Below are 23,305 nucleotides of genomic sequence, written 5' to 3'. Positions count from 1 at the left end.
GCAGCAGGTCCTGGGGGGGTGGTCACGTCGCATAAACAGATCATCATATAATCCTCCTAGTAGTGAGGTAATAGCTTTTTCATATAGTTCATATTCATATTATACGTGTGGTATCGCCAGAGCTGGAAATGTTCCCCTGGTTGTTTTGAACTTGAAGGAAGAACAAATCTCAAATCATGCCCTACTATGTTCAATTCACAGTTTTTCGTTTACATCATTCATTCAAACAGCCAAGCTGCTCAATCATTTTCCATTCATTTTCGATTTCATTGACCCTGTGAATATCTCTGTACTGGGATATTGACTAGGCGTTTCAAGCCAAACTACTCTGAACATACTTCCTACTGTTTATGTAAGCTTGAAAACGCAAAATATGTCATTATTTAACGTAAACTGGCCCCTACAGAGCAGATGTCAACTTTGGTCGGTGAATGAAAAAGCATCAATTTGAAATGAAAACGTACGGTTTGGTTATGAAAATCCCACCAACTTGAAAGTGAATGATTAAGGGAGGCTTTGAATTTGAATCATGGTTGGGTTTGATTGAGCTGAAAGTTGGCATTTGAAAATGAAAATTTGCACCACTGGGTATCGCCGAGAGCAACTGTATGTCTGCCTGTCTGTATATTTACCTCAAGGGTCATAATATACAATTCAAGGAAATAAATTACAATTCATAATCTTTCAATAATATAAAAAAACAATTATTATTATTGTTGACGTTTATTCTAGGCGCACTGTTCCCGAGCAGAGCCTGATATCAAATTGACAACTAAACTTGATGTTGTGATGTAGTAGCAATTGATTCAGGTTGCAATAGTTTTGGTCGTTTTAACGGTTAAAAGATCAAAATCGAAGGCAGAAACATTGTCCTACGACATCAAATAGAAAACTATTTATGCTATCAGTGAAAGCAAATTGAAAACTCGTTAAGATGTTGAAATATTTCAATAAAAACAAAATAAGTAATCAATTTGATGTTTGCCAAAGATATAGAAACAATATTTTTTTTAAGTGCGAAGGAAAATGAGATCAAAATATGATGTCATCTATGAAAAAGTTTAAACCGATATCAAAATAAGATTTCAATTTGATGGCTGATATCAAAATATGATGCCTACTTGCTGTAATTTTGATGTTTGACTTTGCTCGGGTTTCCGCTTCTTGTATTAATTTTCTTTCTTGGTAATGAGCAAAAAATATAATAAAAAGTCCATTTGGACATTCCCCATACCCCCACCCTCCTCACCATGGACAAACGTGGACTTTCTCGTGACCCCTACCCTCTCCTAAATTGTACGCCTGGTACATGGATGGTCCCTAATATAATCCGTACTGGTGCGCGGTGCTAGATCGTGGAGGCGGCTTTCCCGAAGATCAAGGTCCATATAAATGGGGATCTTGGTTCTTTTGACGTTTTCATAATCGACGGTGTTTTTCATGTTGTTCTTTGCTACGAAGCTTTCTGCCTCGGCTAAGCAGTTGAATGTTAATAGTACTACTTGTCTCGTCTGGTGTAGCTGGATGTGTGAAACTTCTGTAAGAACAAATTCCATTGTCATCTCGATCAACTGTTGCACCTCGCACTTTGTGGGTCTAAGAAGGGTCTGCGAAAAGTCTATCGCGATTCTGTTCACCCGTAATGGGTGAAATTTATTTTGTGTCTCACTTATTTCACTCGCAGTGAGGGGCAGAAGAACTTTGCTGAGTCTATATGTTACATTAGAGCGGGCAGGGGTAGTAGTTTTTGTTTGTTTACTGCTGGCAATTGGTTCGCTTTTTGACTTCTGAACTGTACGAGATGAGGAAGCAAACTGAGCAACTGGCTCTAGAATCCAAAACTTCCAGTGAAAAATTAGAACACACATTATCTTACCTGATGTAATCATCCTATTTCCGCCATGTATCTATCATTACCCTACTAATTTGAAGCCGTTGGTTTAAGTAGCATCTGCTATCTATATTCTACGAATTGGCTAAAATGGTAGTGCGACAATTGGGGCATCTTATTCGAGTTTTCGTAGTGCTCAAGCGGAAGTATTTAACGAGACGGCGCCGGTGGTTGAGTGGTGAGCGTGACCGCCACTCATTCCAATTTGCCTGGATTCAATTCCAGCCGGGGTCGTTGAGATTTTTCAGAGGTGAAAAAATCTGTGGTCACGTCTTCCTTCGGAAGGGAAGAAAAACCGTTGGTCCCAGGTCTATGAGTTTGGTGGATCAATATCATCTAGTCCAGATTGTGAAGTCACCTCTCTGGCGTCGGTAAAGAAGAAGTGATCCAACTTCTATACTCTTACTAACAAAAATATCCTCCTCCTGTGATACTTGTGAGGTGCGTAATAGTATCCCAAGTAGCAATTGCAACTTGTTGAAAGTTTTAAATGTTGCACATCTGCTACACAATATTTTTTATTGTTGGATATTTTTTGAAAAGAATTTCTACGGGTTTTTAAACTGATTGTACAACTATGTAACTATAGAGCAGGGTAATAGTGTTAAGTATGCAAACATCAATAACAGTTGTGAAACTAATCAGAAACTTTGCTAACTTGCACAAACAGTCTGACAAGTTGCAAATGCCTCTTTGTTTGCCATTCCACCCTAAAACAGAACTGTCCAACTACCCAATGCTCGACAAATGGCACAGCTATTGTCATTATTTTGCTGCATTTAGGAACATGTTGCACAACATACAAACAAAGTGCGCTTTTTCCATAACATAGTTGTTACCAAGAGAGTTATAAATACTATACAGTAACAAAGCGTGCTACTTGGGATATACGGCCTCTAGCAAAAGCAAGTATCGGACTAACCATTCCTTCCCTTTCCTTCCGCGATCTACGTTCGGGCCTGGCCGGCGCCGGTATTGATCAATACTTTAGGATTGCCAGGAGTTGCACACTGAAAGATGTTTCGCTTCTCCCAAGCATAATTATCTACTTATTCTCTGTGAAATTCATCTAGTCCAGATCGATAACGGAGTAGCAGCCAGGGGTGGTCGCACAAGCTCAAGCTCAAGCGGAAGTATTTAACGATTCTCAAGACGTTCACATTTCATACTAAATAAATGTAAAGGATTGGATGTTCCACCCAAGTCTACCACATGGTCCTTGATAGAACATAACTCATCATCATGTTATCATGAGTTATGTTCTATCAACGATCATGAAATAGACTTGGGTGTAACGTCCAACTCCTACCAGCAAAAGGCAAAGCATTCTTCTCATTTCCTTTCGATTATGTCCATATGAGCCTGCCTAGTCCTAGTTTTCGTTCTAAGCTTATAACTGATTCACTCTAGAATACCTATCCGTCTTTCAATTTCATTGCTTTCGTTTCTCTTAGTATTTAATGAAGTGAGCAATTCATTATGTTAACCATCTTTATTGTTTCAGGTATGGTGATCGCGTACGCCAAGGGTGCATACTTAAACTGGCGACTGGTATCTTGGATCAATATCATATACACGATCGTTCCTGTACTGTTAATTCAATTATTCGTACCAGAATCTCCTGTTTGGCTGGTTTCCAAAGGACGCATTGATGATGCCGCTCGATCGCTTAAGTTTCTCTACAAAAACTATCCCCAACCTGAGCACACAGTAAGTAACGAAGATCCGCGCACCAGTTGTGTAGATATTTACCTATGTTTTTCCCAAATTTTAGAATCAAACTCTATCCGAGATGCACCTTAACGCATTGCTGAAGGAACGCGAAGCCAAAATTCAAGAAGCGGAAAAAACTATTGGTGCTAACAAATCAAAGTTCCGTGGCTTCCTCAAACCAACCGGTTACAAACCGATGATCATCCTATTCTGGTTCTTCCTGATCCAACAGTTCAGTGGTATTTACATTACCCTATTCTTCGCCGTTACTTTCATCAAGGATGTTGGCACCGAGGTCAATGCGTACACGGCTTCCATTTTCGTCGGATTGACACGGTTCACGATGTCTCTGCTAAATGCATGGCTTCTTAAAAAATTCCCACGAAGGCAGCTGGTGATGGTATCTACAACTGGGATGGCAGCTTGTATGTTCACCTCTGGCCTATTCACATTGTGGATAAAAGACGGAACCACTACATTGACCTGGATTCCAGTCCTATGCCTGCTGTTGTATGTTTGTGCGTCCATGGTGGGACTGCTGACAATTCCATGGACCATGACTGCAGAGTTATTCCCCACCGAGATCAGAGGAATAGGCCATTCACTTTCCTACTCGATGGCTAATACTTTGATGTTTTTGGCAGTGCAAAGCTACAGGTAAACTATCTATCTTCACCCTGAAATCCTATCATTTTTTCTACATGATTCCCTTCGTTGCTAGATCAATGACGGATTTGCTTGGAGGCTCCTACGCGGTCCAGTGGATGTTTGCTGCTGTATCAGCGATTGGTTTTCTTTTCGCTCTCATATTCCTGCCGGAAACGCATGGGAAATCTCTGGCGGAAATCGAAGCGTATTTCGCCGGTACGAAAGGGAAAAAGCGCACTCCTGTAACAGCACCGAGCAATCCAGCTTCCATTCATCACAGCACGGTGACCGAGCATCTAATCAAGAGTCCAAGTTCTGCGTCGTTCAAAGTGAGGGAGGCAGAGTCGATGTTAAAAAGTAAAGAAGTGGCTTAAATAGATTTACTAAGCTTAAAAAAAGGATATTCACTGCACCGTTCCGTACTTATTCATATATTAATGAAGAAGACGATAGTAAGTAGCAATTAGTAGTCGTAATAAGTGTACTTAAGTATTGAGCTGGCTGGATTAATTCCAGATGTATGATTAGAATACGCACGTTATATTTTGATAGGATACATTTTTCTACAAAAAGAGATCAAAGTATTAAAACTACGAAAAAACACCGCTAATTATTTATTGCGATGTAAAAGCTATATTTTATTGTATGTAGTTTGAAAGGTAAGATAGGAAAGTTTTGAGATGTTTTGCGATTGCAGAATAGTAGATGTTTTCAATGCCCAGTACATGATACACAGTGAATTTTCTGCACGTGCGCACGAGATAATGTGATTAGTTAGTATTCAGGACGTGTTCGACAAAACCAAATTGTGATTTTTTTTTATCGTCGCCGGATTGATTTTTATAGCACTACTCCTAAAGGTTCACACTATAAGTTCTGTTAGAGTGAAATCATCGTGATTCGTTTTTTTGTGTTTATAAGATCTTAATTCTCGTAACAAAAAAGATAAAATTTAGTTTTTTTAACTTAGGATAGAACAAAGCAAATCTTTGAACGAATTCGGGCTTAACAAGTTACAAGTACGATGAATTTAATAAATGGATCACTTTTCGAGGGGATTTAACAGTATTCGAGTGTTATTTGTTCAGTTCCGTATGTAGCCGTTGGGACTGGAATTTTCGGCGTTTTAATGTTAGATTATCACCATCGAAGAAGCATGGAGTAGAAGTATTTGTTAAATCAATATTAAATTCGAACTACACTCGACCGACTATCAAGGTGAACTCGCTTGCTTTGACTTCATATTGAATTGGTTACATCGAACAAAACTAACTGGCCGTCCTAAGACCACTTGGGGTCCCTGGGCACAATTGAATAACGTGTCCCCTATTACTGAACAGGTGTGAACGGATGTCGAGAAGGGTGCAAAGAAATGAACCACTACAGGGTGCGCCAGCTGGATGTATCCTTTATCAACATTGAACAACTCCGCCATTTTTCAGCCGATTTTCACAAGTAAACAAGTTTTTTTACGATATTTTATGCCATGCATTATAAACCAGGTTTAGAATACAACGTCGATGAAATGACCACCCCCATTTGATACACAAAAAGAAGCTCTTTAACGGGCATTTTGCATGACATACGGGCTTATTCGCAGCAATTTCAGCTCGTATATTAGCTTTGAGTTCGTCAAGGATCTTACGTTTGCTAGAATAAACTTTACTTTTAAATTAACCCCACAGAAAAAAAAGTCTGGTATCGTTAAATCCGGAGAACGAGGATGCCATTCCAAATCACCATTTTTTGAGACAACGCGTCCTGGGAAATTGCTCTGCAAGAACTTGATTGTAGCGGCAGCGGTGTGGCAAGATGCTTCGTCTTGTTGAAAACAGGAATCTAGGGAGTTGCAACGGATCCGTACTCAAAGAAATTCTTCACCAAATTACGGATTGTCTTGTTTGTAGGCGCCGAATGCCTGCCACATTTTTTACGATAAGCACGCACAGCTTTCACTATTGAACGATCGTTTTCAATTTAAAGCGCTACGATTTCAGCGAGCTCTTTTGGTGTAAATCGACTCAAAGCTAAAATGGCACTAAATGACGTTTCAGAATTGTGTTACGCCCTTTGCGAAAGTTAATCTGCTGGGAAATGGCGGAGTTGTTCAATGTTGAAATAGGATACAGCCAGATGGCGCACCCGGTAGTTCTCCATGATGTTCTACTGATACACCACAGACAGCCGACCAAAAATAAATGCCAGACAAATAATATTCCACAGTATTCTCAAGCCAATATTTTATAAACCTATCACCAAACATGTGACAGCGAAAATCGATGCTCTAACGACGACGACATGGACACAAACGAAAGTGAAGGAGAAGGCAGATGGAATGATCAGCAAGCGACAGAGGGTAAATCTAACCATTGCTCTCCACCAAGATAGAAAATTAACAGGATAGTTGACAGAAGTAATATATGATTATTATACGTATTTCGCCGACGTCTCGCCAACTTCGTCAGTGTTCGTACAGTTCAGTTTTTAATGAAAGGTTTGCCTTTTTGTCAGGAACTTTCAAAAACTCTGACTGTGCCAGATAAATGTGGCATAATGGAATATCTGAACGAGATTCGAAAGCCATTTTAATATGCTACAGGCGCCACCACGCGGCCAAACTTCGCCTTTTCCAGATGAGAGAAGAAAGTTTTTTAGTACTTTACAACTTCGTAGAACATCAAAATACTCTCGGCCCTATTCTGCGCGGCGTGTGACGTGAGACGACCAATCTCACCTCACTCTACGTGACTTTTCTCACCCAATTCTGAAGTCACTTCGAGTGATGTGAGACGCCCATTTAACCGCAATGGAGAATCTCACATCACCCGTGTCGACTCTAAGAATCGAGTGAAAAAAGTCACGTGTAGTGAGCCGAGTTTAGTCACCTCACGTCACACGCCGCGCAGAACAAGGCCGTCTATCTTCGTTGTACAGATAGAAGTATTCCCATTAAATTGTTTGGCTCACTACAATCACCACGCGGGGAAATCCCGAAACTTGCAAGTGAAAACTTAAAGTCCATTTACGCCTTTACAACTTTGAGGAACATCATAACATTCTATGTCTCGTCGTTTCAGAGATGTATGGGATTTCCTAACTTTGCCCTACCCCTATACGTGGTTCACATACATGAGATAAGCGGAGTACGCCCTTTGCGAAAGTTAAGCAGCGCTATTAAACTTTAAACGTTAATGACTCTGTAACGAGTGGTGAGATTGTCTTACAGTTTTCGAAAAACTTGTTCGGCATATCTTCAAAACTAACCTCCTTCCTAGGTCCCTGTTAGGATGTTTACAACTACCTCTAGCGGCGATTTGATGAACTGCAAGTAGGTTTTTACATTTTGGCCAAAAATCCAATGCAAACTTTGAGCTCGTTGGGGGAGGGATTCGCTCATTTTTCATAATTTAGAACGAGGGTGTACATCAGTTTTTTTTTTCAAAAATGGCACTTTTATTGTCACCGTAATCCACATGCTTCTCATTCGACTGACTAATGAAGCACTAAGCACAAAAATACATGATTCAGTCTCTTAGGTGCGCCACATTGACGGCTTTGCCTGAAACATGCTATCAAACTATAGGGTTTTCTCGTGATTTTCGAAAATTGTTGCGTTATTCATAGAATTTATACATACTTCGAAATTTAATACAAAATTGGTGAACAGTTTTCCTACTGATTAGTGTGAAATATAATGTAATTCCGTTCAGTACAATGAAAGTTACTAACGCCCAAAAATTTTCCCTTCTATTTCTTCCGAAATTTTATAAAAGAGATTTTATATTGAAAGATAAATAGACACGACGAAAGAATATGAAAAACTTGGATTAGATTCCTTAAAAGTTTCTACTAATGATTGCATTATGTTGAGATCTTTAAAGCTTTTAAAAGTATGCACATAGCCATTAAGTGCAAATCAAGCCTTGGAATATCAACTCGATTGTTGTGTTTTGATTGCTGATAAAACTATGCGATAGCCGATGTCAATAAAATTCCTTGGCTCGAACTTTTCGCGGATAAGTTCACGAAAAAAAATATGACTTGGCAAGGGATTTGTTCCTGTGGCAAGAAAACCAGCGTTTTTGTGACAGATAACATAATGAATTCAAAAGATTCCTCAACAAACGAACCCTTCCTTAATTAAGTCCTAAGATGGTCCGTTACGTTTCGGACAGACTTAACAAGCTGACATTACAGCAAGGACGTGCTAAATGATACGACAATGAAGTCCAGCTCATCCCAAAATATCAATATCCACCAAATTGTGCCCAGCTTGATCCAATAGCGAAGTATTGAGCGAAAATGAAGCGGAATTTGAAGATGAAGAGCACAGTCTCAAGCGACATTGATCCGATGATGAATTGGCGAAATCGGCATGCAAAACCCGTGACTGAAAAAGGTGTGCGACGGATGAAGAGCGACATCAACACAAATGTTCGTGAATTTCTTCAAAATGACGACTTTTCGGTTATTTTCGCAAAATAAACCTTTTTTCATCCTTAGAAAATTATTCGATTGAAGGAAAGGTTAAGCAAATCCACGCATTTGAATGTGCCATATTTCTAAAGAATCTAACCTTTATCGCTTGTTGCAGGGTTTAAAATTTTCTCTTTCTTGAACAGACATATGGACGATATGCCTACCAGGGAAGAAAAATATGTGCGATAATCTGATTCTCGTGAAAACAAACGCCAGATTTAAACTCTGGTTGGTTGCCATGAACATCTCAGTCTTCCGGCGACAGCTGCAGATTTCCTGCCAGATCAACAACGTACTGGCAAAGCTACCTTTAAAACAAGTATACATTTACGTCCATAAGGAAGCATCCGTTTGATTTGTGAAGCACCTGATCATACAATTTTTGGGCCCACATTTTAACCGTAATGATTTGCTTTATGATCCGGCTCTGAAACCGTTCCAAATGTGCATATACCGAACTGTACAGCACAGAGTTTGCTAACCACAACCACACCCGTCGCCTTGATTATCCTCCAGGAAATAGACGTACATTTAAAAGTTTCAGAGGTGCATAGACAGTGGTTTTGGCTATTTTCAATTCTTTTGCGATTCTCATACCCGACTATGTCATGATTATATTACTTTTGGGCAGAATTAATTCGCTCCTTTTTCCACCAATTTCGAGAAGACACCAAACTTCAAACAGTTTAGACAGGGTTTCAAGATGAACACTTTATGAACAGATTGCTGTGAGAAGCTTAAATAACCAACCACTAGGATCACTTCACCGATCAAAAAACAGCGAATGGATTGTGAATATGTAAGAGCTTTATAGTTGAATCCAAATGAAAAGTAATCACAGAACGTTGGATGCACCAATAATATGCCCTAAAAATATTTCAACATTTTTAAATCAATCTTAATGTCAAAAAAAACTGAAACCTATTATTCGTAATCACCCTGAATAGTCATAAAGCGGTGTAATGGAGTCTCAAATTAATTTTCATAACTCGTTTCTTTGAGCTATTAAAGTTGCTTCAAAGTGATCGGAGTAAAAGTTAATAATATACGTCTTGAACAAAATGTAAAATGAACATGTTAGGAGAGACTCTGATAAATTAAAAGCTGAAAATTGCATTCGCGTGAATTCCGCTCGATGCGTCAGATTAAGAACAAAAAAGGCGCCAAGTCCGCGAACATCGCGAAAACCGCTTAAGCCACGCGACCGTACTTGTACCCTTCTAAACTTTCAAGTTCACGATATCTGTTCGGATCGATTTTTTTTCCAAATTTCTGTAGCAGCCACTTACGTGCAGCTCAAACTGTACATATATTTCACGATTAATATTTTCAAACATCAGTTTCCTACCCGACTAAACTTACAATAAGTGGTTTAACCCTGCTCTTGCACACCCTTGACGGACTACAGATCTAGTCTTTCACTGCGGTGCTGTTTTGTCCGAACCTTCAACAGCTTCTTCTATCTATTTTTAGGTTAGAATCACGGTGCTGCAGGTAAGTATTATTGTAAATACCTACCTTATTTTTAATTAATCGAATAAGAATTCATTTAAATTTTACTCACAGTGCTCTGAATATCTGAATTAATTAAACTTCTGAAATATTTCACACTTTTCTATCCGCAATACTTTCCCTCTAAACAATCCGAAATTATAATCTTCCACCACCTGTCGTCTATATTTTATTTGTTTTCTATCTTTTCTTCACCTTCGTTTTCCAACACTACTGTCGTTGCTCATGTCAATCAAATTAGACCGAGGGAAACCCCATTTGTGTTTATCCACTACCCAGCGGTGTTAACAATATCTATGGGAGAGTCTGATGAGTCATTGTCCTTCCGTTAAGTAGGTAAAACATCAACACTACCCGTCTACCCTATCCTTAATCTTTCCCCCGACGGAGATGGGGGTGGCCGGCAAATCAAGCGTTAAATTTAAATCGACGGCCACTACCATCTAAATCATTCGTCTTGATAAAAAGCTTCATAGTATTTGAGCTTTCATGGAAAGTTGCACGTTTTCGAATTTCCATTTCATCAGAAAATTACCGTCTCTTTAGTAATCCTTCCTCTCTACAATAGTTGCCCTCTCACGTACCTATGACTTTCGTTTAATTTTCGTTTTGTTTTGCTCTCTCATTTTCCACATGCCGCATCAACACAATTGAGTGGTTGGGATGGGATCGAGTGATCAAGCGGTTAACATTTCGAAACTCAATTGCCAGCAGCTTTCGTGCAGCATCGGTTTTCTAATAAAAACAAAATTGTTCTCGAAACCTGGTGATTGTTATCCCGCGCAAAGTCGCAGGAGAAGATTAAAAGATTAATTATACCTACATTATACCTACATTTTCTACTCTACTATATATAAAAAAAATGTCTTGACTTGGACTGTTCGCATGGAAACTGAGAGCGATATGTTGCATCTATTAAATCTCTCTTTTATGAATAAACAACAATCGCGAGAATTTCATGCCGAAAGGCTCCTGATCCCACTGAATAAAGGAGGAAAAATGCGAGAATTGCACATTAGACTTCTAGAAAAAAATTCATGAAAGCACTCTTCGAGTGAGCTTTTCGAACATTTCGCAGTATTGGTGTTGACGTCCACCCCAAAAGGAGCACAGATTCTGCACCGCTACTCATTCGTCACGGTTCAGCCCAGGAGGGATAACGCGAGCATGGAAAAGCTGACTTGAAACGTTCGTTCTACACTAGTGGATGTTGAAGAAAGGATATCAAGCAGAAAGTGAAACGCATTTTTTTCGCAAAGTTTTTGGGATGTGAAAGCTGGTTTTAGAACAGCAATTTTTTATGTAGTGTGCATACAATAGAAATACGGTGAAATTCATTTGATGTGTGAAGTAGTGAATCGCGCGTAGAACTCCTTGAGTCACTGCAGGCACAAGAAATTAGGTTACCGTGATTTTTCTTCCTTTATTAGTATTACTTCGATGTCGGCGTAGTGAAACCAACATAAAAGTTAGCTCCAAAGTATTAAATTGAAGAAAAAATGTGTATAGCAAGGATGTACGCCCGGAAAATTATTTGAAAAAACTTTAAAGAAAGTCGTTTAAAGTGTTAAATACGGATAAACATATATAGGCGGTGCTTTTGTGTTTCCTATACATTCAAAGCTGTAAAATGTGAAGAGATTGTATATCTCCGGTTTCCGAGTTTTTTTAAGCGGAAAATGAGTTTTTATAATGGTGTATAATAAATGGTGATATTCAGTATTATATTAAAAGGTTGAAAGAAAAAAAAATTTCAATTGGGTCTGCCAATCGCAGAACATAAAGGAATGAACTTTGCATAGTGCGTTAGTGTTCCTAAGCCATATTTGGATTAAACCATATAAATCACAAGATCATCGCTGGGAGTAGCTGCTGTCGATTTACTTAGCAGGTTTGTGATGACCAATGAAAATGCAATCCTAGTAATATTTCTTTGTATGTTGAGCTTATTACAGAAAGATTCGAGCAATTTATATTTATTCGTTCACCCCTTTCCATGGGACAAACGAGCAATTACGCATTTACTTATGATCAATTTTACCTCAATGTGCTCGAATTAAAGCAATAATTAGGTCAATAAACATGTAATTTGGAATGCCGCGATGCCTCTGTTTAGCTTTGTGTTGTCTTTCAGAGGAACGAAAAACTACGGAAAGCTCCTGGTCGCTAGTATGAGGTGATTTTCCTGAGCGAGAGAACATTAATCTATGGTGGGAGAGCACAATATTGTGAGAGAAATCGATTATACATTTGAGAGTTTCATACGTGCCGTGAAAATTTCGCGAGAATTTTGAAATAACTGTGCAACATATGTGTTTTGGAACGAACAAGAAAAGTAGTTTAATAACTATTGATATTTTTAATGATACCCAATAGACTGTGAGTTGATATTGACAATTGTTAGTTTAATATTAATTGAAGATGTTTTGGAATTTAATATTCAAGAAATGAAAAAATCAAATTAAAAAATCTTTTTCAATGTTCAATCGTAACAAAAAGAATCGAAATTACCTTGCCGCGATAAGGAGCCATTCCTAATAGAATTCGTTTTGTCTGGTTGCAAAACTAACTGCATTCAAAGCCGGAGAATTAAAACTGCACGGAGAACGAATATTCAGCTCAGAATCGAGGACAGAGAGACAAAAAAATGCTTCATTTGCTAATTTGAATTAGTTGTTTTTTATCATCCCAAATACTAATAAATTGTTAGTTGGGTTTTCAGTGGACAGACAAAAAATGCTACATCTTTTAGTGAAGATGAATTTTTTATCTCAAATTCAAAATTCAAATTCTTTCATTTGATTTGAAACAATTTTTGTTGATTTAAATGTTTTATTTGTTGATAATTTTTCTTGATAATTTAAACTAATATGGTATCTGCGCGCGAGGCATTTTTTTTATTTCCAATTAATTTTCTGTAGATTTCTACGAATTTGAAATGTGATTTCAGTGTAACATTTGTTGATTTTCAAGAAATTTCTTGTTGATTTAACTGCTGTGAATTTCAGTACTTCTCCTGCCGATTTAATTTAGCATAAATATTTACCGTTATTTTTTAGTCCGTGTTAACAAACGTACTGCACTTGTTTTGATTATTCAGTGTGTTCTATGTGTGTGATCAACTCGTCAAATTACCATTGAGGTCGATGGTATTTGTTCACTGTGACAGTCTCCTGCATAATTTTGTGCTGGTTTGTGGAAATAATATAAAAAATCGAGGATTTTCTGTTGTGATTTTTCGTTTTTTCGCCCACAACATTTTCCACACCTCGGTACTCAGTTAGTCATCTTCATGCGAGTAGCACAAAGTGTTTCCCACAGTAGCCATGAGTTTGTAGGACATGTGACTCTCCATCTGGAATCATCGGACCGATCTCGACACCTACCATTTAGCCCGTTGAGTAAGAAAGGCCCACCGCCGAGGACAATCAGAGTCGATCGCGACAAGCTTAACGGTTTGCGGAAACAGGAGATAAATGGTTAATTGAGATGGGTGTTAAAAAGCTCACAGAACCGGGAGCGGTGTACAGAGGTTGTCCACGCTTGTCCACGGAGGTCAAAACAAAGGTATTTCTGTCCACGTGGTATATGAACGGCCCCTTTGCATAAATCTCTAACCCTATATGTGGGGTTGGGAATCGAACCCAGGTGAGCTGTGTGCAAGGCAATCTATTTACCCACTACGCTATGTTCTCTGATGTGGCTACCTACTTCGAAATGTGCCAAAACGAACAATTAGTACCGATCAACACCTTCCCTGGCAATTAGCCGTCCTAAGACGATTAAAAACATTTAAAAAATTCTCGAAACATAAAACACTTGCATTACGAAACCACTACTTTCAACTCAAACACGAATACCAACAGCAAAGCAGACGCGCCTTTTTTAGACACCAGGGAAACGTCGCGCGTCAACTCAGCCCAAGTCGTTCTGGAAGTATGTGAACGAGCAGCGAAAAGAATCCGGTTTACCATCTTGTATGACGTTTAATGGCCACCGACACTAAGGAAATTTGCCAACTATTCTCCGACAAATTTTCAAGCGTTTTTCCAACAAACGCCTTCCACCACAACAAGTCGCTTCCGCCGCCAATTTAACTCCTTCTCTAGGACGAGCCATTAACCGAATTTCTGTCATTAATGCTACTATTCTTGTACCAAATTCCAAAAGTATCTAGTTCCCCGGGGCCAGAAGGCGTTCCCTCGATTTTTGTCCAAAAGTGCATCAGCGGGCTTCTTGAACCACTTCGCACAGTGGATCCACTCCATACAAAAGCTGGACAAAACCTCAAAAGTAGTTTAAAATGTCTGAAAATATCATCTAAGGGTAATTTTGGTTCGCTGAACTCGATTTTGATTAAATTAGGACGCTAAAATGAAAATTAGACATCCTAGGGTGGTTCTAAAAGATTTTTTTTTTAATTTTGCGAAAGTGAATTTTATTAACTTCTTAAAACAGATACTTCGTAAGTGAACAGAAACATTTTGATTTTCTTGGGTAGTCCTTAGTAACGAGTTAGATAGGGTGGTTCCAATTTATCGAAATCTGGTGAATAAAAAATGATGTAATTTTATAAATTTGTTTGTAGATCTTCAGTGCAATGTGAATACCATCGTAGAAAAAATAATCCCTTCATAGCTCTTTTTTACTTATTTATAAACGTATGCGTTTAGAATAGTTATAAAAGATAGCATATCTCAAGGTGTTTGATAGAATGCCTTAAATTTTTATTGGTTTATTTATTTATAGTTATCGCCAAAGCTATTAAAAGATGACAGGTTTATTTGATTTTGATGAAGATCTCAAATCATGCTCTACTATGCTCTATTCACAGTTTCTCATACGATGCATACTGCAGCTAAGCCGCTAAATACTTTTCCATTGATTTTCAATTCCAATGATGATATGAATATCTCTCCTTGTGAGTACTGACTTGGTTTTGCGTACAAAAACATCCTGAGCATTTTTACTATATTCCTGCCTATACTTTGCACTGTATGTGTATGCTTTGAAATGGAGGCGTGAGCGTTTTTGCATGAAACTCTCACAAATTTGAAAGTGAATTATTGAGGGAGATTTTGAATCTGATTGTTGATTGTGATAGCTTCAATAGAGAGTTTGCACTTGAAAATAAATGTTTCATTACTGGCCAATAACTAACCAAATGGGGTAAAAAGAACACTTCTCACACTCACGTGTTTACTTTACATCGGTCACCAGTAAAGCTAACGACCAATACCTATCAAAGAGATAGGATTCATGGGAAGATATAATAATAGTTGTATTTAGTTTGCCTCGTTGGCTTGTATTTATTTGATTTTTTCTATACTGTAAATAACTGTGAAAATGTAGAAACAAGAGTCATAGTTGGAAGACGGTTAAGGCATACTTATATTTATATCAAGGATATCGCCCCAAACCCTGAATTTACAAGCAGTGTTCAGAAAAGAAATTCACCGGTGAATAATAATGCAAAACTACATGAAATCAAAAAATACCATGCGTCTCCACGAAAAAACTAATTTTACAAATGTCCAAATATCAACCTTCGGCGCACAACGGCGCAAGATGGCACTATGATTTTTGAAAACTAGATAAAATTCTAAGTCAGTTGTACTAGATGAGATCCTTCAACACGGTTTTACCGATAAAGAGATGACACTCTGAATGTAAAGAAGTCCGCGTTAAACAACATAGTTATAATGATTTTATTGGTAACTTTTTAAATACTCTTACACACTCTCAAATCGAAATACACCATTGAATTCCTGAGATGATTTTCTATTAGAAACGCCTATATGTGTTGTTAAATTAACGTTGTAGTACCAATTGGAGCGAGATGAATTAGAATGAACAAAAACTTTTTGTCATTCAAATTCTTGCAGATTTTCAAGACCTTGCACGGTTCAAAAAAATATAGCACTTATATTTTTCAATCGATTGACTCAAAACTTTAGGCGAATACAGCTTTAGGTAATGTACATTTAGAAAAAAATATAAAAGGTGTGAAAATCGGCAATAAATTTTGGAGGTTTTGGCCGGCCCGGCCCCACTGTGCTTCGGCAAGTCTTCGAGCTATCACTCACTACTGGAACATTTCCTTCCTGCTGGAAAGCAGCACACATGTTTCCAGTTCATAAAAAAGGAAACAAATCGAACATTGATAACTATCGGGGAATCTCGTGTTTAAGTGCCGTATCGAAACTATTCGAGCTGATTCTTTTAGACCCTATTTTCTTTCATTACAAACACTACGTTACAGACGACCAACACGGTTTTATGCCTAAACGATCAAAAACGACCAACCTGCTCTCGTTCACATCATTTGTACTCCAAACAAAACGATGCTATTTACATGGATCTATCTGCGGCCTTCGACAAAAACAACCATGACATCGCATTAGCGAAGCTGGACAAACTCGGTATTCATGGACAACTTCTGCGCTGGTTTCGTTCCTACCTCGATGGAAGGCAACTCCAAATCAGCATTAAGGACTGTCTATCTGCACCACTCTTCGCTACATCTGGCATCCCAAAATGCCATCCAACTCAGTTTAACTACCATTTGTTCGACTCGAGCAAGACACTCTCACATCAAGGATCTCGGAGTCATTATGGATTCGGCACTAACGTTCAAACCATACACTTCATACATCGTAGATAAGGCATCAAGACAGCTTGGATTAATCTTCCGAATAGTGAAATACTTCAGGGACGTATACTGTCTTAAATCGCTTTATTGCGCGTTGGTGCGCTCAACGTTAGAATATTGTTCTGCTATTTGGAATCCGTACTACCAAAACGGGATTGACAGAATCGAGGCTGTCCAACGCCGGTTCATACGCTTCGCCCTTCGACATCTCCCATGGCGAAACAGATTCGAACTGCCGAGCTATGAAAACCGTTACCAGTCAATACATCTCGATACACTCAGCATTCGGAGGGACTGCTCTCGAGCCCTGTTCGTCTCGGACTTACTCTCCGCCAGAGTGGATTGCCCTACAATCCTCGGACGCCTGGATCTTCAAGCCCGCGTTCGAGCTCTACGTAATAACTCTCTTCTGCGAGTTCCGTTGAGGAGAACCAACTTTGGTTGCCAGAGCGCTGTTACCGGACTCCAGCGAACTTTTAACAGTGTGGCGACGGCCTTTGTCTTCAACCGGACGCGGAATTCGATAAAAGCGAAAATATTGGCTATTTTGAAATGTAATTAGTTTTACCACCATTTGGGCCAAGAGCCTTGTTGGTGAAGGAAATAAAGAACATAAATTCGATTGGGGGAAAATAAGGATTTTGCAGATATCAAAAGTTTCAGCAGCTTTCTCTCTCTCTCTCTTGTACAAATTTGGAAATAAAATGACAGAAACGCACGGTCACAGCAGCACTCGTTAGAAGTAGGGGCCATATTTGATTAGTATCCTTATAATTGTAAACTTGGTAATGACCCCACGATGTCCTGATAAATAATGGCTAAGGATGCAATTACATCACTCATGGTCCAGTTGAAATAACTTTTACGTACGCTAAACATGAATGAATGTTAAATCGCGTCTATTAAATCATCCAATTAAACTCTACAGTCACAGCTAATTACTCTGCACTCCGGAGACATGCAAATTTGTTCATGGTTGAACTTTTAATAAAGTTCTTTGTGTCTTCATGCCATCTTGTACATCATCATAACGGTGATAATTAGTCGTTCGTCGACTTCTAGGAATAACGATCGCCTTTTTCCCCGGAAAAAAATATTGCCGCTCAACACATCAGGAAAAGAGGAATGCAATTTTGTGAACTGAACGTTAATTCAGTTACAAAAATAATGTCTTTTAGAAAAAGTGCATGACGCGTAAAATTTCATAAAAAAGGAGTGCAATAGGGTGTGTAGTTATTGAAGATGTTCACTTGGTATGCATTCGACTTAAGTTCGATTCCCAACGCTGAATACATTAAATTAGATATGGAATTTGCGTTTCGACTTCGTCTCATCAGAATCCGACATTAACTAAGCAGACAGAGCTAAGCTAGCGCTAGATTGACGCTGGTTTAAAGACGAAAGCACTATTTGTGTTTCTAAGCAAACCCCTTGTCCTGCGTGATGTCTTGCAATAAAACGGGTTCTGATTAACTTGATGAGAATTAGAGGATTGATATTCAAAGTCGAATAATCGCGCTTTCCAATTTTTTAAAGGTGAACAGAAGAACGCTCGTTTTTTTTATTTTAAATATTAATAAAACACTCACGATTATTTGTTTATTATAAACTTATTAAGGGGGTCCTCTTATATAATTGTGCAAAAAGTAACTAATGTTTGATAATTTTTTGAAGAAGTAAAATGACTTAGATATGTGCGCTATCCTGAAAAAATGTTTATTAGGTTGCATTTATGAAATCAAAATTTTCTAGTGCAAGGTGTCAAAAATGGCGTCCAAAATGGCGGCTTTCTCGAAACAAGATTTTTTGAATATGCGAGCATTCTCGTTTTTGAACCATCAACCAATTAACTTCGCGTTTTACCAGCCTAAAAGAAGACAACATTTTCTTGCGCTGTACCTAAAAAATCGCAATATTTTCCCCATTAACGATTTTTTACATCCGGAGTGGAAAAATCATACGAAAATGGAAAACTTATTTTCAAGCGGCCGCCAAAAACAAAATTCTATAACGAATTTTTTCATGATTTTAGGTTCGGACGCCTCTATGAAATCTAATCACTTTGGTTTTCTGCTTGTAGACGCGATCTGTATTGTGCCCGCAAATGAGGTCAGTTTTCAAAAGACTCTTTGCTGAAGCCCCCATTTTGGACGCCATTTTTGACACCTTACACTCGAAAATTTTGATTTTATAGATGAAACCTTAACAAACATTTTGCAAAATAGCGCCCATGTCTAAGTCATTGTACTTCATCAAAAAAAATATCAAGCATTAGGTGCTTTTTGCACAATTATTAAAGAGGATCGGTTACACTTGTTTGAATGTCCACCCTTTAATTATTGAAGTCGAAACTATACCACCAACACCAAAACTTCTATCCTAAATATCTAAGAACATGAACATTGCAAAAACTTTGTGTCTGCGAAAGAATTTTTCAAAATGATTTTCTGAATTACATTGGCGTAGTCGGGAAATCCAATTTAATTCAGCTAACAATGAGATAGAATCATTCTGGCATCATTTATCATATCGGCGCTGTTGTGTCTGTCTCATGACAAACGCCATTTTGGGGTAAACTGAGTTAGATGTTACTGAATTTTGAAATCTCTACCATGTAGCGTTTTCACAATTTTGAAATTCTGCTGGGTTACTGAGATATAGCGAAACACGACTATGACAAGCGTCAATTGAAGAATAAAATTCTCCTTTTATTTCATAAACCGATAGAGCTCATCTTTCTAAATATAACAATATATATGCTCAACCTCTAAAATTTCAGAATGATTTTTAATTGATTTTCTAAAAAAAATGCAAACACATTTTAGTTTGACACTAAAACGAAATAAATTACCAAGCAATTTGGACGTTTTCAATCTATGGGTACCAGTACTTGTTTTAAAAATGCAAACAGTTACGTATAGGGGAGATGACCCATTAGTTGATGAACTATGCCAACGCCTAAGCAATTTTATAAGTAAACTTACTCAGATTTTCTGACATATGCTCTGTATTTGTATTTATATGATACAGCTTTCAATTCTACAGCTAAAAAAAATCCGTACATGTAAGTTAAACCTCTACTTTTTGCAAAATGTTAAAAATTGGAAACGCTGTGTATGACCCAATAGTTGTGATAGTGTTTCTATAGTTGTAAGTCTATGTTCCTATAGTTGTAGTATCTGTTTTGGCTCATCCACATGGGTTATTTCGTACCATTTGAACAAATATAATGATTCGAACATTAAACATTATCAAATTCTAATAGTTTAATAGAATATATAGGGTACCCAGGTACCTTTTCATATTTAAATCGTGAAACTCCAGTGTTCTTCTCCAAGCTGGGGATTGGTATTTAGTGACATCTTAGAACATCCTCAAGTTTAGCTTTTTGGGGAATAAAATTGATGAAGTGGAAAACGGGGGTCTGAGGAAGGATTTCTAGATTTTTTTACCCCGTAACAGGTCAATAAGGGTAGTCGGGTAGCCAAAAACTTATCTACTTTTAGATTCTGTGAAAATGAATCAGATGAATTACCCTGCTTGCAGGGATTTCGGATGTTTCGGAGGAATGTTCCGGTATTGGAAGATCATTTGTGAATTTCAATAGGATACTGGCAATATGGATATCAAAATTCATGGAATAGCCTCAGAAGACTGCATCTTAGGGTCCTGAAATCATTTGGTGATTTGATTCCGAAACGAACATTTCGTGGGGCCGTGGGTGCCCGTTCAGAGGTCAAAGTGTCATGGTCCCGTAACGATGAATAACAGATATCTAAAACAATTGCAACAATTTTGATACCCATTTTGCCAGTATTCCACTGAAATTCATAACTACCCAAGCAACATATGTAACAAGTCTACAAAAAAAATTTAGTCTATTTGGTTGAATATCAGTTGTAAACAAGTATAAAACCATTTTTTCAGATAGTGGTTTGTTGGTAATAGACTACAAACAAGTCTGTTGCTACTAATCAAACCGTAAAAAGTGGGTTTGTTGACTAAAAGAATTATTTTCCATTTTACCACTTCGATTCTAAACGATATTCAGTAAGTGGAGCTTATAATGTTTGGTAACTGTTAGTTGAAAGTAACTGAATGCTATAGTGAATAGCAGCTGTCTGTGTTTGTTTGCAATAAGTATCATATAAAGAACAAAACACTTGGGAACTTGTGAAATACTTGCCAACACTTTAACAAAACAAATTTGCAACAACGAGATGGCGTTATCGACGCATCTGTATTCGTTGTTTTTCTTCTGTCAACGAATTAACCACAACGAGAAGGCGGCCATGATGCTTTCATAAATTACGCACCATATTCGAATTGTATATTGGTAGGCGCAATCGAAAACTGCGTCATTTGCCTGGAGCGCTATATATATATATATATATATATATATATATATATATATATATATATATATATATATATATATATATATATATATATATATATATATATATATATATATATATATATATATATATATATATATATATATATATATATATATATATATATATATATATATATATATATATATATATATATATATATATATATATATATATATATATATATATATATATATATATTCTTGTTATATTCTCATCCATTTCTGATTTTATTTGAGGGCGCATTGAAAATGTAAACGTAAAATTGAAAAATTCATTGTAAATCTAGATGCGCCGGTGAAATTTAAGTACAGAAGAGCAAAATATTTGCTTTCAAATATTCCAAATTATCATGCCAAAATAACATCGCATTATTCCAACACCGAAAATTTTCCATACATAATTGAACTCGATTTGAAACTAGATGGCAAAATTGATTTGCAATACAGCGTACGTTTTCATGATATGTTACAAATAGACTCCGCCTTGGGGCTTTTTTGGTGACGAAACAGTTGACATCATGTTCACCCGGCTAGATTATTACACGTGATTTGGTTTCATTATTAGTTGTTAATATTCTTTTACTACAAAATATGTTGCTTGGGTAGTGTCACAATACCGGGACCAGGGCTGAAGGAGGATTTCGAATTCTCGAGAATCATTCAAATTCGTCAGCTTCATTTTCACAGAATCTGAAAGATGATGAGATTCTCAATTCAAAATACTCAAAAGTGTCCAAATCGGCTAAAACCGCTATATTATTTAACCTTTTAATTGGCGGGTACCCGAGTAACTTTGTCGGCCTGTTAAATGTGCTTTTTTGTTGTTGGTTAAAAGTCATATAGAGTAAAAATAATAAACGAGGACAACTATTATTAATCAGTTTAACAACTGGCTACCTGCGTACTTATTTTAATTTTTTCCATTGAACGTAATTTTCGTAATTTGTTGTTTCTTTGACGTTGTCAAACTCGTAAAACAATCCCAATATATTGGATGGAAAAAAGATGTTGTTTATTCCCAATCTATGTATGTAGAAAATAGAAAGAAACACAAGTGTCAAGTGAATTTATCTCTCATATCAGTGGTAGCTGGACTGAGAGAGCTGGCGATTAAAAATTGAGCCAGAATAAGAATATGTGAGCAGTAGTGGAAAGAAAACATCTATTCGTACCAGTTTGGGATGAACGGATATGGTAGTACAACTAATGGAACAGGTAACGCAACTATACCAACATCGCAGGCTGATTTGATACAATAGTTGTGCTACACGTTTTTATGAGAACATATAGCCAAAACTATATTTTTTGATACTGGAAAGTGCAGTTTAACTGATTTATATGCATATGTAAAAATATACATGCTGTGTTTTGTTTTTCCTTAGTTTTGCAGTTAGAAAAAAATCTACTACTATTACAACTATACCGACATGGCAGACCTATTGACCCAGTAGGTGTAATACACGTTATATGCGAAAAAATAGCCAAAACTACACCTTTTGATATCGGAAAGTACAGGTTAACTTAGCATTAAAATGCATATGTAAAAATATGCATGTTGGGTTTTATTTTCACTTAGTTATATACTTAGCAAAACACTAGCTCTACTATTACAATTATACCGACATGGTAGGTTACCCAGACCCAATAGTTGTAATACACGTTTTTATTCGAAACACTAGTCAAAACAATACCGTTAGATATTTGAAAGTACAGTTTAACTTCTTATTAAAAAGTATAAGTAAACATATGCACGATCGGTTTAGTTTTCACTTAGCTATAAGCATAAAAAAAACTACTCCTGCTAGCGAAATAGTTAGCGCGCTACCGTCGTATTGTAGTCCGCAAAGAAAAAGCATTTTATTGGATTTTACTATTACTGCATTAATTCTTGGAGTATTCTAAGTAATACTAGAAATATGAATTTTACAAACTGATATTCATGCCTTTACGTTATTTAAATGATCAAAAACAACCAATTTTCATCACTATCACAACTATAGCTGCTATCACA

General features: G+C 37.3%; 2 protein-coding genes and 1 long non-coding RNA gene across 9 annotated transcripts in view; 2 read left to right on the top strand and 1 right to left on the bottom strand.

The window, feature by feature from the left end:
• The window catches only part of LOC131685100 (facilitated trehalose transporter Tret1-like), a 77,788-nt gene extending 72,468 nt beyond the window's left edge, over nucleotides 1-5,320 (top strand). For all 4 annotated transcript variants that reach the window (XM_058968550.1, XM_058968548.1, XM_058968547.1 and 1 more), the window contains exons 4-6: nucleotides 3,396-3,601; nucleotides 3,666-4,261; nucleotides 4,326-5,320. In XM_058968550.1, coding sequence (XP_058824533.1) covers nucleotides 3,396-3,601; nucleotides 3,666-4,261; nucleotides 4,326-4,626 — 1,103 coding nt within the window. In that variant the 3' untranslated portion in view covers nucleotides 4,627-5,320. The remainder of the gene's footprint in view (nucleotides 1-3,395; nucleotides 3,602-3,665; nucleotides 4,262-4,325) is intronic.
• A 4,604-nt stretch (nucleotides 5,321-9,924) lies between these two features.
• On the bottom strand, nucleotides 9,925-10,427 carry LOC131685115 (uncharacterized). Its single transcript, XR_009304741.1, has 3 exons — nucleotides 10,296-10,427; nucleotides 10,094-10,219; nucleotides 9,925-10,032 (listed from the first exon to the last, which is right to left on the bottom strand). It is a non-coding gene; the product is annotated as an uncharacterized LOC131685115 (long non-coding RNA).
• A 961-nt stretch (nucleotides 10,428-11,388) lies between these two features.
• Nucleotides 11,389-23,305, top strand: part of LOC131685111 (uncharacterized) — a 75,835-nt gene continuing 63,918 nt past the window's right edge. For all 4 annotated transcript variants that reach the window (XR_009304735.1, XR_009304736.1, XR_009304737.1 and 1 more), the window contains exon 1: nucleotides 11,389-12,134. The gene's annotated coding sequence lies outside the window, so the exon portion shown is untranslated. The remainder of the gene's footprint in view (nucleotides 12,135-23,305) is intronic.

This window comes from Topomyia yanbarensis, chromosome 2 (genome assembly GCF_030247195.1).
Source record: "Topomyia yanbarensis strain Yona2022 chromosome 2, ASM3024719v1, whole genome shotgun sequence".
Classification (NCBI taxonomy): Eukaryota; Metazoa; Arthropoda; class Insecta; order Diptera; family Culicidae; genus Topomyia; species Topomyia yanbarensis.
The sequence above is the reverse complement of the archived record's forward strand: the minus strand, read 5'-3'. Positions and strand labels throughout refer to the sequence as shown.